Genomic DNA, 15,873 nt, shown 5'->3' with positions numbered 1-15,873 from the left:
CTCGAATCAATAGCGATCCTGCCATTCTCAAAAAGGAGGGGGCCACGGGCGTAACAATTTACTGTGTTAGACGGTGCTTTTCCCACACATTCTTTTATAACTTGTATGTATGTATTTTTCTTGTACTTTGCAAGCTCAGTTTTGGGTTTCTATTTAATTTGTGCACTTTGTTCATTTTGTGAATGATAGCTGTCTACTCTTTGTTTCCTGCATGTTTATTGTGATCAACTCACTTTTAAGTGCACTTCTATCTTTTCACTCCACTTTCACCAACTCTTGCAGAGCTGCCTTGTTGAAGTTGTCACTCTGAACTACTTTTCATTGCTAATTGATTCTCTAGCCAGATTCTTGGTCTGTAAAATGTATAATGATCAGATGGCTCGTTGGTAGCTTCAAAGTTGGGTGACTATTGAAGGGAATTTATATTTTTTCTATTGGCCAAATATGAATCCAGATAAATATTGATCGGTTTAACAACATTTTAACAAAACCAGTTTCATTTTTCTTACTTCAGATGTTATATTAACTTGATTTTGCTTTTGATGATCTTCCAGTTTTAAGGCCCTGGTGAAAGCAGTGCAACAGTGGCTATGCATTTTCCTGTGTGTATTGAGTATCAGACCGAATTGAGGAAATGTAAGAAGACTTTAATAACAAACATGAGAAAATCTGCAGATGTTGGAAATCTGAGCAACAGACACAAAATGCTGGAGGAACTCAGCAGGCCAGGCAGCATCTATGAAAAGTCACTGTTTCGGGCGAAGACCCTTCATCAGGTCTTCAAGCTCTTGTTGCTTTGAAGGAGACAAAAAAGATATGTTTATGGATGCTTCCTATAGAGCAGGGTTTCCCAACCTATCTCATACTGTGGACCTATACCATTAAGCAAGGGGGCCGTGTCTAGAGACGGGAAAGGTGATTACTTTGGTAGGTAATGTAGACTGTCTGTAGTTATATCTGCTTTAGCCTTGAATAGAAGATCTTGAGTTGTGAGACATTGAGGAATATTGTTCATAAATTGTCTGCAGTGTTTTTTGAACTTATGGCATTGGCTGAAAGAACTCACAAGCACAAGAACATAAGACCAAGTCAAGCCTTTGAATTTTCTAAAAGCCAAACAAAAACCTGTAGACCTTAGAAATCAAAGTTGAGTTTATTGTCAAATGCACAAGCATGTGTACACACAGGTGCATTTGACAAACTTGCCGCAGCATCAAGGCACAGAATCAGAAACACAATATTGTCAAGAAAAACATAAATTATAGAATATCTGAAGCAAAAGTAGAAAATGTTGGAAATAACCATCAGGCCAGGCAATTTTGGGTCAGTGAAATGTCATACACTTAACACTTTCTCTTTCCATGCACACTGCCTGACTTTCTAGGTATTTCCAAATTTTCTAAAATGTGGAAAGTCCAAATCTAGTTGGTGTATTCATGACTCTGAATTTAATTCATGGAGGGGAGGTAACATTCTGGTAAATTTCCATTACACTTAGTCCCAAACCACCTTGCTCTGCTGAAGTCTTTGATACTGAACTAAGGAATGGTAGTTGATGTTGTTTATGTGGTTTTCAAGGAGGCATTCATTATATTCCCTTGGAGCAGGGGTTCTCAGCCTGGGGTCCACGGACCTCTTGGTTAATGGGAGTGGTCCATGTAATAAATAAATGTTGGGAACCTCTGCCTTGGAGAATGTGAATGACCAGTTGTGAAGCTGCTATCACGGAGTTCAGTTTTTTCATCTGGTTTGGAGACTAGCTGCCTGTAGGCAACAGAGTTGGGGCAATGCGCAACCTGTTTCAATAAGTGTTTATCAAGGGCTTGAGTGAAAAGGTAAAGATGTGTATATGTGTGACTTAGGTTTACATTTATGTTCATTACTTAAATTACTGTGGGCTCCTTAATCAGAAATAATAAAGCATGAAATTAAATTAATTGCACTGGAATTTAAAGGCTTATGGTGCAGTTAAACGAAGCTTTCCATAAATCACACCTGGGATACTTAAAACAATCCTAAGCATCTTAGCACAGTGAGGAAGAGCTAGACGATGGACCATAAGATGCAGGAGCCAAACTAGGCCATTTGCCCCATCGAGCTGTCTTTGGAATGGCTGTTGTGCAAGGAAGCGGAAGTGAGGCGAGTGGGCAGGAGTCCGTGCCTGGAAATAAGCAAGCCCTAGCTGGCCGGCTCTCCCGTCCGTTCTGCTCTCCAATGGACTTTAAGTTGGCTACCTCTCTGGCAACAAAATACTCGGCCGGAGTACAGAAACAGATGGAATCCCGGACGCCACCATTCAGCTGATTATTTATGTAACAAATTTTCCCCCAAGCCATCGGACTACATCATCCTACTGACCTCTGCTGTGCCTATTGTCTTGTTTATTATTTATTGTAATGCTTGCACTGTTCTGTGTACTTTATGCAGTCCTGGGTAGATCTGCAGTCTAGTGTAGTTTTCGTGTTGGTTTACAGAGTTCAGTGTAGATTTTGTATTGTTCATGTAGCACCGTGGTCCTGAAAAACATTGTCTCGTTTTTACTGTGTACTATACCAGCAGTTATGGTTGAAATGACAATAAAAAGTGACTTGACTTGTGCATGTTTACGAGAATGGTAACTGCGTCTCCAGAAATTACATTCTGAGTACTGATTGCATAGGCTTGGACCGGAAATTTAGAAGATGAAAAGTGGGGATCTGATCAAAGTTTCTATTCATTATGGGTGGAGGCAACACAGTGCTGCAGTTAGTAGAACTGCAGCCTCAGTGTAAATAAACTGTTTCGATCCTGATTTCTGATACTGTCTGTGTGGAGGTTGCATGTTCTTTGTGTGAGTTTCCTCTGGAAACTTATGCAGGTTCATAAATTAATTGGCACCTGTGAATTACTCGTAGTGTGTAGGTGGGTGGTAGGATCTGTGGGAGGTATAAAAATTTGACTAGTGTAAGATTGGAGTGGATAAGTACTTGATGCTCAGTGCAGATTTGATTCTCTAACAAATAAAGTAGTTGGAAGTGCGTTTCTAAATCTGGTGGGAGCAAAGGATGTTGAGAATGCTGAGGGTTGAGCATCGTGGGAGGATTGTGGGACAGTTGGCAGAGGAGGAGAGCTGGGGTGGGGGGGTTGGGGTGCAGACTTGCCCAGCTCTGAGACACCAGGCAAGGTAATTTGATTCCAAACAATTGGTTAATTGATCATTACAGAATGTTTCTCTGATGTTTCCTTCTGCCTTCCCCTTTTTGCAGCCATGATTCCCCTCTCCCTATCCCCTTCCCACTCTCAGTCCACAAAACAGAGCCATATCAGAATCAGTTTTATCACCTACATGTCATGAAATTTTTTTTAGTGGCAGCAGTACAGTGTAATACATAAAATTACTACAGTACTGTGCAAAAGTCTTAAGCAGCCTAGAGATAGATAGATAGATATATATATATATACACACACACACACACACACACACACACACACACACACACACACACACACACACACACACACACACACACACACACACACACACACACACACACACATATTTACATATATGCAAAAGTCAGGACTGTACGCTAACACAATTATTTATTCTCCCTGCTTCATCATTGACTTCCTCTAGATCCTACTATGTATGCACACAACAGGAATTTATATTGGCCAATTAATCTGTCAGCACATCTTTTGGAGGATACCCATGTGGTGAGAGAGAATGTCTAAACTCCACACAGACAGCACCCTGGATTAAGATTGAATCTTGGTCTTTGGCACTCCAGCCTAGTGCAGCAACTCCACCTGCTGTGCCTCTGTATCACTACTAGCCAGGGAAGTTGTCTGGAACTTCCTTCTGAAAAATGTAGTAAGTGTTGGAATGTTTATAATTATACACGTGAGATGTCAATAACTAAGGTTGTAAGACAAAGATGATTATCCATGATTTCTTGATTGGTGGAAGTAATTTAGGACTCAAATGTTGCTGTGTCCCTAAGATAGTTCTTTGCCTCTGTGCTTCACGTTTACCAATTTTGCTGCTTGTTCCTTGGGTAAGCAGCCAATCCATTTAATGGCTGATGAATATAAATGGATTTTTATTTTTTATTTTTGTCAGGACAGTAGTGAAGTCATGGAAAGGGACCAAAGCAAAGAGGAGGATGTGGCCCATTGGTGGGGAGAGTGGAGCTCCTGGTCCACCTGTAGTCGGAGCTGTGGGGGAGGAGTTATGTCCCAGGAGAGGCACTGTTTACAGCAAAGGTAAGTGATGTTATTCTCCATTGGTTTTCAGTGAGGATGCACAGTTTCCCAATGAATTACTTCCTACATCTGGGCAAAAAGAAAAGGATTACCTGCTCTTCTTGCCCACTCATCTTGGCAGGTCCTTGAAGAGGCCATTTCCAGGAAGTTTGGTGATGCTCCTCCCTAGCTCTTTCTCCCCCCCCCCAATCATCAGGTCAAAAGGCATAAACCTAGATGTGTGGTGTTGGATGAATCTATTTTATTAAGATACAGTGCAGAATAGCCCCTTCTGGCCCTACGATCTGCACTGCCCACTAAACCCTGATTTAATCCCAGCTTAACTACAATTTACAATGACCAGTTAACCTACCAACCAGCACGTCTTTGGACTGTGGGAGGAAACCAGAGCACCCAGAGGAAGCCCACATGGTCACAGGAAGAACATAAAACTCCTTACAGGCAGTGGTAGGATTATTTTGGATGATAACGATGTTTTACCCCTCTTCATTGGCACAAGGTGACCCTGGTATAACAAATTTTTTTTTGTGTTTCTTGGGTTGATCGACTGGCAAACCCCATTTCCTCCTTGGGGTCATTTACTGGAAAATTATAAATTTGTTCTTGTTGTCACCCGAATTGAGGTCTAGTGACAAACTTTGCTCTGCATGCTATCCGTGCAGATTTCATCACATCAAAACAGCAAGGTAGTGCAAGGGAAAACAATAACAGATTGCCAAATAAAGTGTTAGAGTTACGGAGAAAAGGCAGTGCAGGCAAATAATAATATGCATGACCATGACGGAGTAAACTGTGACATCGAGAATCCATCTTATTGTACAAAATGCTCAGGAGGCACTTCACTGTCATGCATTCGATTGTGTAGCTGTGGTACTGTGGACCATCTCTGCTCAAAGCTTTATATTTAGCATTATAGCTGTAAATCAGTCTTCATGGTTTATGACAAATAGCATGAAAGACTGTTCCCAGTAGTTGCAGTTGTTGCAAAGATGGCTCGTGCAGCAATGTTGTGTGTGAAGGCCACGGCATAAGTCAGCGTTTTGACTGCCTCGTTGATATTCTGTTCCTTCTTCCCCAAGATTTGGGGATGAAGTTACTTTATTCTGTCCCCTTACCGTTGATGGCACACTGACTTGTTGAATTTATCTGAAGCCTCTTTCCCACTTAGTGCTTAACAGGAGCAAAAGACAAGATATCCATGATTTAACTGCAGATTCTTTGGCTAAATCCGTTGTTTCCCATTTGAGGCCCTGTAGGATTTGTAACCTTTTTCAGTGGCTCTACAATTAAAATAGTTTAACTGTATTGGCAACACAAGTGAAGACAACTTTAAAAAAAAAAAAACTAGAACTTGAAACAGTAATGATGTATATATTTTTTAAATTGCAAATTTTTGTGCTCCTGACTTGAGTAAGTTAATTGCAGAAATGGGACAATTTAACTCATTGTCTTGCCAGAATGCTGGAAATTCTGACATCCAGCTTCGCACTGTGCTGGGCATCGTGAGTTGTTCTTCACTAGGTGGCCTCTCATGTGCAAGCAATCAGAGCAGCCATAGCAAGCCAGAGATGTCATGTTTTGTTTTACTAGTTTAGTGAGAGTGACCCTGTATCTTTGTGTCTCCATTCACTTCGTAACTGGACTGATCAAGGTACGAGTTGGCCACTGGTCAGTTACTACTGTGGCTTTGAAATTCAATTACATAGCAACGCATTTTAATCAGAAATCTGAATTGCTGTGTAAAATCAATAGTGGTAGTTTGAATAGAGAGCAGCATGCACACTTTGAAAGGCTTGATTGCAATTTTGAGTCTCATTCTGGGTTGAATGTCAGTTGTGTGTGATGCGTATTTATCATTTTTACTTTGGTTTGCATACGGGAAGTTAATGTACAGTGACACCCAAACACACATTCTGAACAGAACTGGGAAGCCCCTTTCCCTGCCTAAAGAAACATCAACTGCTTGCAGGTTTGTTGAAGTTGGTTGGGGTCAGCTGAACTTTGGAAGCTGCATTGATTGTGGACGTTACTGCTTATCACTTGCGTGAAGGCTAATGGTATTGGTGCATGTCCTTGAGCAGGAGAGGTAAGACTTAAGGGCATGGTCTCCTGAGGAAGGAAGGAAAAATGACTCTTATTTGCACTGGCTATTACTTGAGATTCTTCTGGGATCATCACTCCTATTTCCTTCTGTTCAAAGGCAGTGGTGACAGCGATCTATTGTTATCTGTAGCTGAAGCTTGTGTGTAGACTGCTTTGCATCTGAAGGTACTCATTCACCTGGTGATATGTGACATGTTATAGTTGACAGGAAATTGGCTCATGTACCACATCTGTTGTTTCACTGACAAAACTGTAGGACAGCTGGTGATGGAGTGGAGTTCTGTACTAGGCAACAAGGCATCACTCTTTGAGCAGCAGATTCTATGTGACTACACACAGTGCTGCACCGCTGGGAAGCTTCCAGTGCTGTTTTCCCCTGAGATAGTCAATTGTTCCCGAGACAGCAAGCCTCGGGCTAGAATGTTTTGGTGACTGGGTATAACCTGACCTGGCAAGCTCAAGGAAGAAAGACCACACACAGAAAAATGAAAATTAGTGTAGATAAAAATAACAGCAATAGCTCATTGCAAAGATAAGCACAATTAAAAACTGGTGATCAAGGAACTAGAAAATATTACACACTTTGTTAGTACCTACAGCAACCATCACAAAAGATTGCTCAACCATTCTTGCTTCTTTAGTCCTGGCATCATCCTCTTAAGTATTTTTTGTGCTATCCCAGTCTTTCTGTAGTGTGACCAGGAGTTTATTCTGTACATTATTTTTTGTGCTATCCCAGTCTTTCTGTAGTGTGACCAGGAGTTTATTCTGTACATTATTTTTTGTGCTATCCCAGTCTTTCTGTAGTGTGACTCGAGCTATGTTCTATACTCTGACTGTGGTTTAAGTAATTTCTTACAGTTTTTGGATGGGGCAAGTGCTGCACATCTTCTCAACCATCACATCCATTTGCCTTGCTACCTGAGATCTGTGGTCATGGCTTATTGGTTCTTCATGTCTTGGCATTCTCTCTACAGGTTCTTCCTGTTCACTGTCTTCAAAACCCTTACACTCAGTTCAATTCCATTTGCACTTCTCTGTCCATCTGGTGAAATAAAGTTTGTAGTATTATTTGATTTTAATCAGCACTGTTTGCAATGTTCTGAGAAGGTGAATTTGTTTCTTGTGCTGTGATAAAAGGAAGTAGAGCTATATATAGTTGGATGTGGATCTTCTGGGATGTCAAGGATATCATAGATGACAGTTTTAGTGGTGTAGTCACACCTCGGGTGTGAGTTACCGATAGTTGGGTGAGATAGATGGGGAGTAGATAGACAGCTATATTCCTCTGTGGCCAATCCTCGCAGTAACAGGCGAACCCCTTTGGGTATTTTTGGAGGGTCACCTCTTAGAGGTCAGCTGGGTAGCAGGGCGTCTGTCTCTAAGGTAAGGAAGTGAAGGTGAAGTCAGGCAAGGGGAACTTGGTAAGGGCTGTAAGGAGGTTTTTCTTTTGCCACATTCAAGACTCCAGGATGGTGTGTTGCCTTCCTGGTACCAGTGTCTTGCAGTGGGTACAGGACATTCTGAGAGGGGAGTGTGAATGTTGTCTATATACTGTAGGTACCGTACCAATGACTTGGGCAGGAACAGGGATGAGGTCTTGCAAAGGGATTTTGGGAAATGAGGTACAAAGTTCAAACTCTGAAGTTCTGTGTTTGCAACTTTAGGATTACTACCCATGCCACGTGCTCACGAGGTGAGAAATAGATGCAAGTTCAGTCAGTATGTGGCTAAGGAATTGTTGTGGGAAGGAGGACTTCAGGTTTATCGATCATTGGGCGCTCTACCAGGGAAGGTGGGATCTGTACAGAGTGGTTTGCATCTGAACTATAGGAGAATCGATATCCTTGTTGGGAGGTTTGTCAGTGCTACTTGGGAGGGTTTAAACTAGAGTGGCAGAGGAATGGGAACCACAGCAGTAGGGCAGTTTGTAGGGTTACAGGTAAGAAAGATGGTTTGACAAGTCAGTTTGAAAGGAAGGACACCAAGGGACAGACTAATAACTGTGGTGGATGTGATGGTTTATTTCAAAGCTGGGAGTACTATACATAAGGATAAAGTTGGAGCCTGGATCTGTACATGGAATTGTGATGTTGTTGCTGATGTGGAGACCTGGGTGCATGAGAGACAGGACTGGCAGCTCAGTGTTCCTGGGTTTCTTATCTTTCATATGATAGAGAGGGGATAATAAAGGTGTTGGAGGGTTGTAGTGCTGATAAAGTCACATCAGTACTTAGAAGGCACATTGGAGAGCACAGCACAGGCAGTTTGGTGGAACTCAGAAATGGGACAGATGAAATTTTGCTGGTGAGACTAACCATAGACTGCTGATGGAGAGGGAAACAGATATGTGGACAGATTATGGAAAGGTACAGAAACAATTTTTTTGTATTGGGGAAGGGTCTTCAACTTCCCCAGTATTAATTAGAACTTTATTACAAGAAGCTTAGATGTAGTGGGATTTCTTCAGTACATCCAAGATGGTTTCTTGAAACAGCATGTGAAATCTAACTAGAAGAAAGAATGTAACAGGACTAGTTTTGGGAAAAGAACCAGACCTGATAGTGGGTGAATATTATGGGAATGGTGAAATTGGGAGATCATGGAAATAGTGTGGGACCTGCTAATGTGTTGGGAATGTTTGTGATTAAGAGGAGATAAAAGCATAGAAAACCTGCAGCACCATACAGGCCCTTCGGCCCACAAAGTTGTGCCGAACATGTCCCTACCTAGAAATTACTAGGCTTACCTATAGCCCTCTATTTTTCTAAGCTCCATGTACCTCTATGTATCCAAAAATCTTTTACAAGACCCTATCGTATCCGTCTCCACCACCTTTGCTGGCAGCCCATTCCATGCACTCACCACTCTGAGTAAAAAAAAACTTACCCCTGACATCTCCCCCGTACCTACTCTCCAGCACCTTAAGCCTGTGTCCTCTTGTGGCAACCATTTAGCCCGAGGAAAGAGCCTCTGACTACCCACACGATCAACGTCTCTCAACATCTTATACATCTCTATCAGGTCACCTCTCATCCTCTGTCGCTCCAAGGAGAAAAGGCCGAGTTCACTCAACCTATCCTCATAAGACATGCTCCCCAATCCAGGCAACATCCTTGTAAATCTCCTCTGCACCCTTTCTATGATTTCCACATCCTTCCTGTAGTGAGGCAACCGGAACTGAGCACAGTACTCCAAGTGGGGTCTGACCAGGGTTCTATACAGGTGCAGCATTATCTCTTGGCTCCTAAATTCAATTCCACGATTGATGAAGGCTAATACACCGTATACCTTCTTAACCACTGAGTCAACCAGCACAGCTGCTTTGAGCGTCCTATGGATTTGGACCCCAAAATCCCTCTGATCCTCCACACTGCCGAGTCTTACCGTTAATACTATATTCTGCCATCATATTTGACCCACCAGAATGCACCACTTCACACTTATCTGGGTTGAACTCCATCTGCCACTTCTCAGCCCAGTTTTGCATCCTATCAATGTTCCGCTGTAACCTCTGACAGCCCTCCACACTATCCATAACACCGCCAACCTTAGTGTCATCAGCAAACTTACTAACCCATCCCTCCACTTCCTTATCCAGGTCATTTATAAAAATCATGAAGAATAAGGGTCCCAGAACAGATCCCTGAGGCACTCCACTGGTGACTGACCTCCATGCATAATATGGCCTGTCTACAACCACTCTTTGCCTTTTGTGGGTAAGCCAGTTCTGGATCCATAAAGCAATGTCCCCTTGGATCCCATGCCTCCTTACTTTCTCAATAAGCCTTGCATGGGGTATCTTATCAAATGCCTTGCTGAAATCCATATACACTACATCTACTGCTCTTCCTTTATCAATATGGTTAGTCACATCCTCAAAAAATTCAATCAGGCTTGTAAGGCACGACCTGCATTTGACAAAGCAGTGCTGACTGTTCCTAATCACATTATACCTCTCCAAATGTTCATGAATCCTGCCTCTCAGGATCTTCTCCATCAGCTTACTGACCACTGAGGTAAGACTCACTGGTCTATAATTAGCTGGTCTATCTCGACTCCCGTTCTTGAATAAAGGAACAACATTCGCAACCCTCCAATCGTCTGGAACCTCTCCTGTCCCCATTGATGATGCAAAGATCATCGCCAGAGGCTCATCAATCTCCTCCCTCGCCTCTCACAGTAGCCTGGGGTACTTCTCATCCGGGCCCGGTGACTTATCCAACTTGATGCTTTCCAAAAGCTCCAGCACATCCTCTTTCTTAATATCTACATGCTGAAGCTTTTCAATCTGCTGCAAGTTGTCACAATTACCAAGAGCCTTTTCCATAGTGAATACTGGTGAAGTATTCATTAAGTACCTCTGCTATTTCCTCTGGTTCCATACACACTTTCCCACTGTCACATTTGATAGGTCCTATTCTTTCACATCTTATCTTCTTGCTCTTCACATACTTGTAGAATTTCTTGGGGTTTTCCTTAATCCTGCCCACCAAGGCTTCTCATGGCCCCTTCTAGCTCTCTTAATTTCTTTCTTAACGTCCTTCCTGTTAGCCTTATAATCTTCTAGATCTCTAACATTACCAAGCTCTCTGAACCTTTTGTAAGCTTTTCTTTTCTTCTTGACCAGATTTATTACAGCCTTTGTAGACCACGGTTCCTGCACCTTACCATAACTTCCCTGACTCATTGGAACGTACCTGTGGAGAACTTCACACAAATATTCCCTGAACATTTGCCACATTTCTTCCGTACTTTTCCTTGAGAACATCTGTTCCCAACTTAAGCTTCCAAGTTCCTGCCTGATAGCCTCATAATTCCTCTTACTCCAATTAAACACCTTTCTCGCTTCCTAGCTCTCTCCAATGCTATGGTAAAGGAGATAGAATTATGATCACTATCTCCAAAATGCTCTCCCACTGAGAGATCTGACAGCTGACCAGGTTCATTTCCCAATACCAAATTAAGTACAGCCTCTCCTCTACATATTGTGTCAAGAAACCTTTCTGAACACACCTAACAAACTCCACCCCATCTAAACCCTTTGCTCTAGGGAGATGCCAATCTATATTTGGGAAATTAAAATCTCCCATCACGACAACTGTTATTATTACACTTTTCCAGGATCTGTTTCTCTATCTGCTCCTCAATATACCGGTTACTATTGGCTGGCCTATTTTTTAAAAAAAAACAAAACAACACCCAGTAAAGTTATTGACCCCTTCCTGTTCCTAATCTCCACCCATAGAGACTCCGTAGACAATCCCTCCATGGCGTCCACCTTTTCTGCAGCTGTGACAACAGTGCCACAACCCCACCTAGATGATGCTGGAGTTTTTGAAAAGCATTAGGTGGATCAAAAATCTAGAGCCTGCTGTCATGTTTATACATAAGAATATTGAAATAAGCAAGTGAGGAGATCGCTGAGTTTTGTGACCTGCTAGAAACAGGTGAGGTCCCAGAGGATTGGAGACTGCCAAATGTGGTTCCTTTGTTCAAGAAATGAAATGGAAGTAATTATAGGCTAGTGAGATTCATGTCAGTGGTAGGAAAGTTCTTGGAGAGGATACTGAAGGATAGGATTAATGCACACTTGGAATGCCTTGGGACAGTCAGCATTGCTTTGTGCAGTCTAAGTCATGTCTCAAAACTTAATTGAGATTTTGAGGAGTCACAAAGGTGCTTGTGAGGGTAAGGCAGTGGACATTATCTACATGGACTTTAATCGGGCACTTGATAAGATATCTCATGGTAGGTTGATTTGGAAGATAAAGATGCTTGTGATTCAGGATTGCAATTTGACTTTGGAATTGGATTGCCTATGGAGGATAAGTATGGGGTGGAAGGCTGTTATTCTGCCTGGAGATCTGTGACAAGTGGTGTTCGGCAAGGATCTGTGCTGGGTCCCTTATTGTTTGTGATGTATAGTAGATGGTGTTTGGGAAGTCAAATGGAAGGAGAAAGTGTACAATTAGTAGTAGGCGCTTTAATTGCATTGAGATACAGAATGATTTTTCAAGTCCAGTTCCATAGTTTACGTGAGTTGCTACACAAATGGAGAAGGTGGTCAAAAAGTGTTTAGGTCCAAAATGTTGACAGTTGATTCTCTATAGATGCTGACTGACCTGCTGAGGTCCTCCAGCATTTTAAGACTTAAGTGCAGAATTAAGACACTTGGCTCATCAAATCTACTCTGCCATTCCTATTCCATCATGGCTGATTTATTACCCCTCTCAACCCCTGCCTTCTCCCCATAATTTTGTGTCATGCTCTGGTAAAGAAGCCATCTGGAATGCTTGTCTTCATTGGCAGAGGGCGTTGAGTTTAAGGAAATAATGCTGCAGTTACAATACGCAAAACTTTTGTCAGACATACTTAGAGCATTGTGTGCCTTTCTGATTGCCCATTACATGTGGATGTGGAGATTGTGGGAAAGGTACAGAAGATGCTTATCAGGATGCTGCCTGGATTCAAGGATGTGAACTAAAAAGAAAAGATTGTATTGTTTTCCTTAGAGTGGCAGACTGCTGGGGAGAGATCTGATAGAGATCTGTAAAATTGAGAGGTACAGATGGGGTGGACAGTTAGAATCTGTTCCCTCTTTTAGAAATGTCGGAGGACATGTGTTTAAGTCTGGGATGGTGTGGTTAAGGTGATGTTAGGGGTAAGTATTTGACACAGAGAGTGGTAGGTGCCTGGAATAGCTTACCAGTGGTAGTAATGGAAGCAGAGTCTGGAGTTTGAGGCTTTTGGATAGACCCATGAAAATGGAGGGTTATGAGTGATACACAGGAGGAAGGCATTTGGTATAAATCAGCAACAAGACTGGCACAACATCTTGGGCCAAATAGTTTGTCAAGTTGTAAATCTGGGATTGGGGTTGATTTAATGAATTTGGGTCTGAGGTGGCGAATGAGGCCAACGATGGAGTAGGGAGTAGCTGATGGTGGGCATTTAGTTTGTTAAGTAATGCACTCCTTCGGCAGGTCACAGGGCATCTGTGTGTTCCTGCTGCATGCTCTCAAAGCTCTTAATGTCACCCTTAGTGATTCTCCTCCATTTAGAGCAGTCATTGATCAGAAATTTCCAAAAGTCACTGGGAGTTATGGCACTTCTTTGAGCACATTCCTGAATCTCCTTTCTGGCTTGCCTGGAAATATCCTCTCATTATCAAGTTTTGGAGTGAGTGTTGTGCTGGGCAGGAGAAACACATGACCTACTGAGATGGACTGCAATTCATTGTCGCGTATATTAGCCCGGGAAGGGGTTTGGATTGCTTATTTTTCCAAGGAATTTGGAGGATTTTGCAGAGATAGTATTAGATATTTATTTATTTAGAGATACAGCATTGAATAGGCCCTTCCAGCTGTGCTGCCTTGCAACCCACTGATTTAACCGTAGCCAAATGATGGGACAATTTATAATAGCCAATTAACCTACTAATTGGTACGCATCTTTGTACTGTGGGTGTAAACTGGAGTACCCAAAAGAAATCCATGGGCACATGGGAAGGAATGTACAAGCTAGAGGATGCCAGAATTAAACTCTGAACTCCACCACAAAGTGTAACAGCCCCAGTGCCTGTTTCAGAAAACCTATGACTCAAGTCACCCCGACCCACGACTGTTCAAACTGGAGGAGGATCAAGTAGTGTATAGCAGGAATCACTATTGACCAGCAGGCAGTTATATGCCAGGTCTGAGGCATTGATCTTCAAGTACCTTTTTCTGCAATTTACCAATGGCTATGTTGGCACATTGAAGGTGAAGATTAATTAGATCATTGACCACTGCCTCCACCGTGCGGTGGACCCTGGAATGAGAAGTGGTTTATGTTTCCCTTGGTCTCGGGTAGTATTGTGTGCAGAGGGCAGGATGGTATAGGAACCCCTGTTAAACCAATGTCAACTGTTAAGATCCAACTGGATCTCCAATTAGGGAATGAGACAGAAAAGGTGACAGAAGTGTGTGTAGGGGATCACTTTGGATCCAGTGATCATAATTCCATTAGTTTCAAGATAATTATGGAGAAGGATAGGATTGGATATTGGATTGAGATTCTAAATTGGAGACAGGACAATTTTGATGGTATCAGAAAAGATCCAGCAAGTGTGGATTGGGATAGGTTGTTTACTGGTAAAGTGATGTAACTGGGAGGCCTTCAGAAATGAATTTTGAGAGTAGAGTTTGCATGTTCTTGTTGGAATAAAAGGCAACACTAACTGGTTTAGGGTACCTTGGTTTGCAACAGATATTGAGATCCTGGTTAAGAAGGAGAAAGTGCATAGCTGGTAAAAGCATCAAGGAGTAAATGGTGTACATGATTATATGAAGTGTAAGAGGACAAGAAGGAATTCAGGAGGGCTAAAATAAGGCATGAGTTTGCTTGGCAGTCAGGGTGAAGGAGAATGTCAAGGGCTTGAGAGATATTAAGAGCAAAAGGATAGCATGGGACAAAATTGGTCCACTTGAAGATTGGTGTGGTCATCTATGCATGGAGCCAAAAGTGATGGTGGAAATCTTGAATGTTTTTTTCATCTGTATTTACCTGGGTGATGGACACAGTCTATAGAACTGAGGCAAAAGAACGATGAGGTTATGGACCATGTCTGCATTACAGAAGAGGAAATGCTTGCTGTCTTGAGAAAAATAGGGTGGATAAATCCCCAGGGCCTGACAAGGTGGTCCCTTGGACCTTGTGGGAGACTAGTGCAGAAATTGCAGGTGCCCTGGCAGAGATATTTAAAGTACAGGTGTTCCCCGCTATCCGAAAGTAGAGCGTTCCTATGAAACCGTTTGTAAGCCAAAATGTAAAGCGAAGAAGCAATTACCGTAGATTCCGGACTACAGAGCGCACCTGATTAAAAGCCGCTGGCTCTAATTTTAGAAATAAAATCATTTTTTTAATTGTAAAGGCCGCATCGGATTTTAGGCCGCACCGGATTTTCGGCCGCAGGTGTCCCACGTTGTAATATGAGATATTTACACAGAAAGATATTACACGTGAGGATTTTTTTAACTTTTAATTAAATCCATATGGTAACAAAAACAAATACATATTGCAAATGCTTTTTTTCGAACCGTGCCCGTACGTGGCTACTTTTAAATATACGTTGCGTATACTTCTTTACTGAACAACATTCCAATATCTCCTAGCGACTGGTAAAAAAATATATATATTGCAGCCTACCAGGAAAAGTTATTGATACCTTTAACTTAAAAGCAGAGTTCGCTCAGATCCAAAGCCGCTCGCGTAATGCGCTCCCCCCCTCCTTTCCGTTTCATCGCAAACGGCATTTAAAAGCAGCGTTCGCTCGGATCCAAAGCCGCTCGCGTAATGCGCTCCCCCCCTCCTTTCCGTTTCATCGCAAACGGCATTTAAAAGCAGCGTTTTCGCTCAGATCCAAAGCCGCTCGCGTAATGCGCTCCCTCCCTCCGTCCCGTTTCATCGCAAACCGGCATTTTCCCACAAGACACCGCGAAACCGGGTGTGACGTCATAGCATCCCGCGATGTAGTACAGAAAA

At 42.4% G+C, this 15,873-nt stretch overlaps 1 protein-coding gene across 1 annotated transcript in view; it reads left to right on the top strand.

The window, feature by feature from the left end:
* LOC140737272 (ADAMTS-like protein 2) overlaps positions 1-15,873 on the top strand; it is a 149,151-nt gene that overhangs the window by 19,356 nt on the left and 113,922 nt on the right. The window contains exon 3 of the mRNA XM_073063628.1: positions 4,103-4,245. Within this exon, the coding sequence (XP_072919729.1) occupies positions 4,103-4,245 (143 nt within the window). The remainder of the gene's footprint in view (positions 1-4,102; positions 4,246-15,873) is intronic.

Source organism: Hemitrygon akajei, chromosome 12 (assembly GCF_048418815.1).
Source record: "Hemitrygon akajei chromosome 12, sHemAka1.3, whole genome shotgun sequence".
NCBI lineage: Eukaryota > Metazoa > Chordata > Chondrichthyes > Myliobatiformes > Dasyatidae > Hemitrygon > Hemitrygon akajei.
Note: the sequence above shows the minus strand (reverse complement) of the source record. Positions and strands in the feature narration are given on the sequence as shown.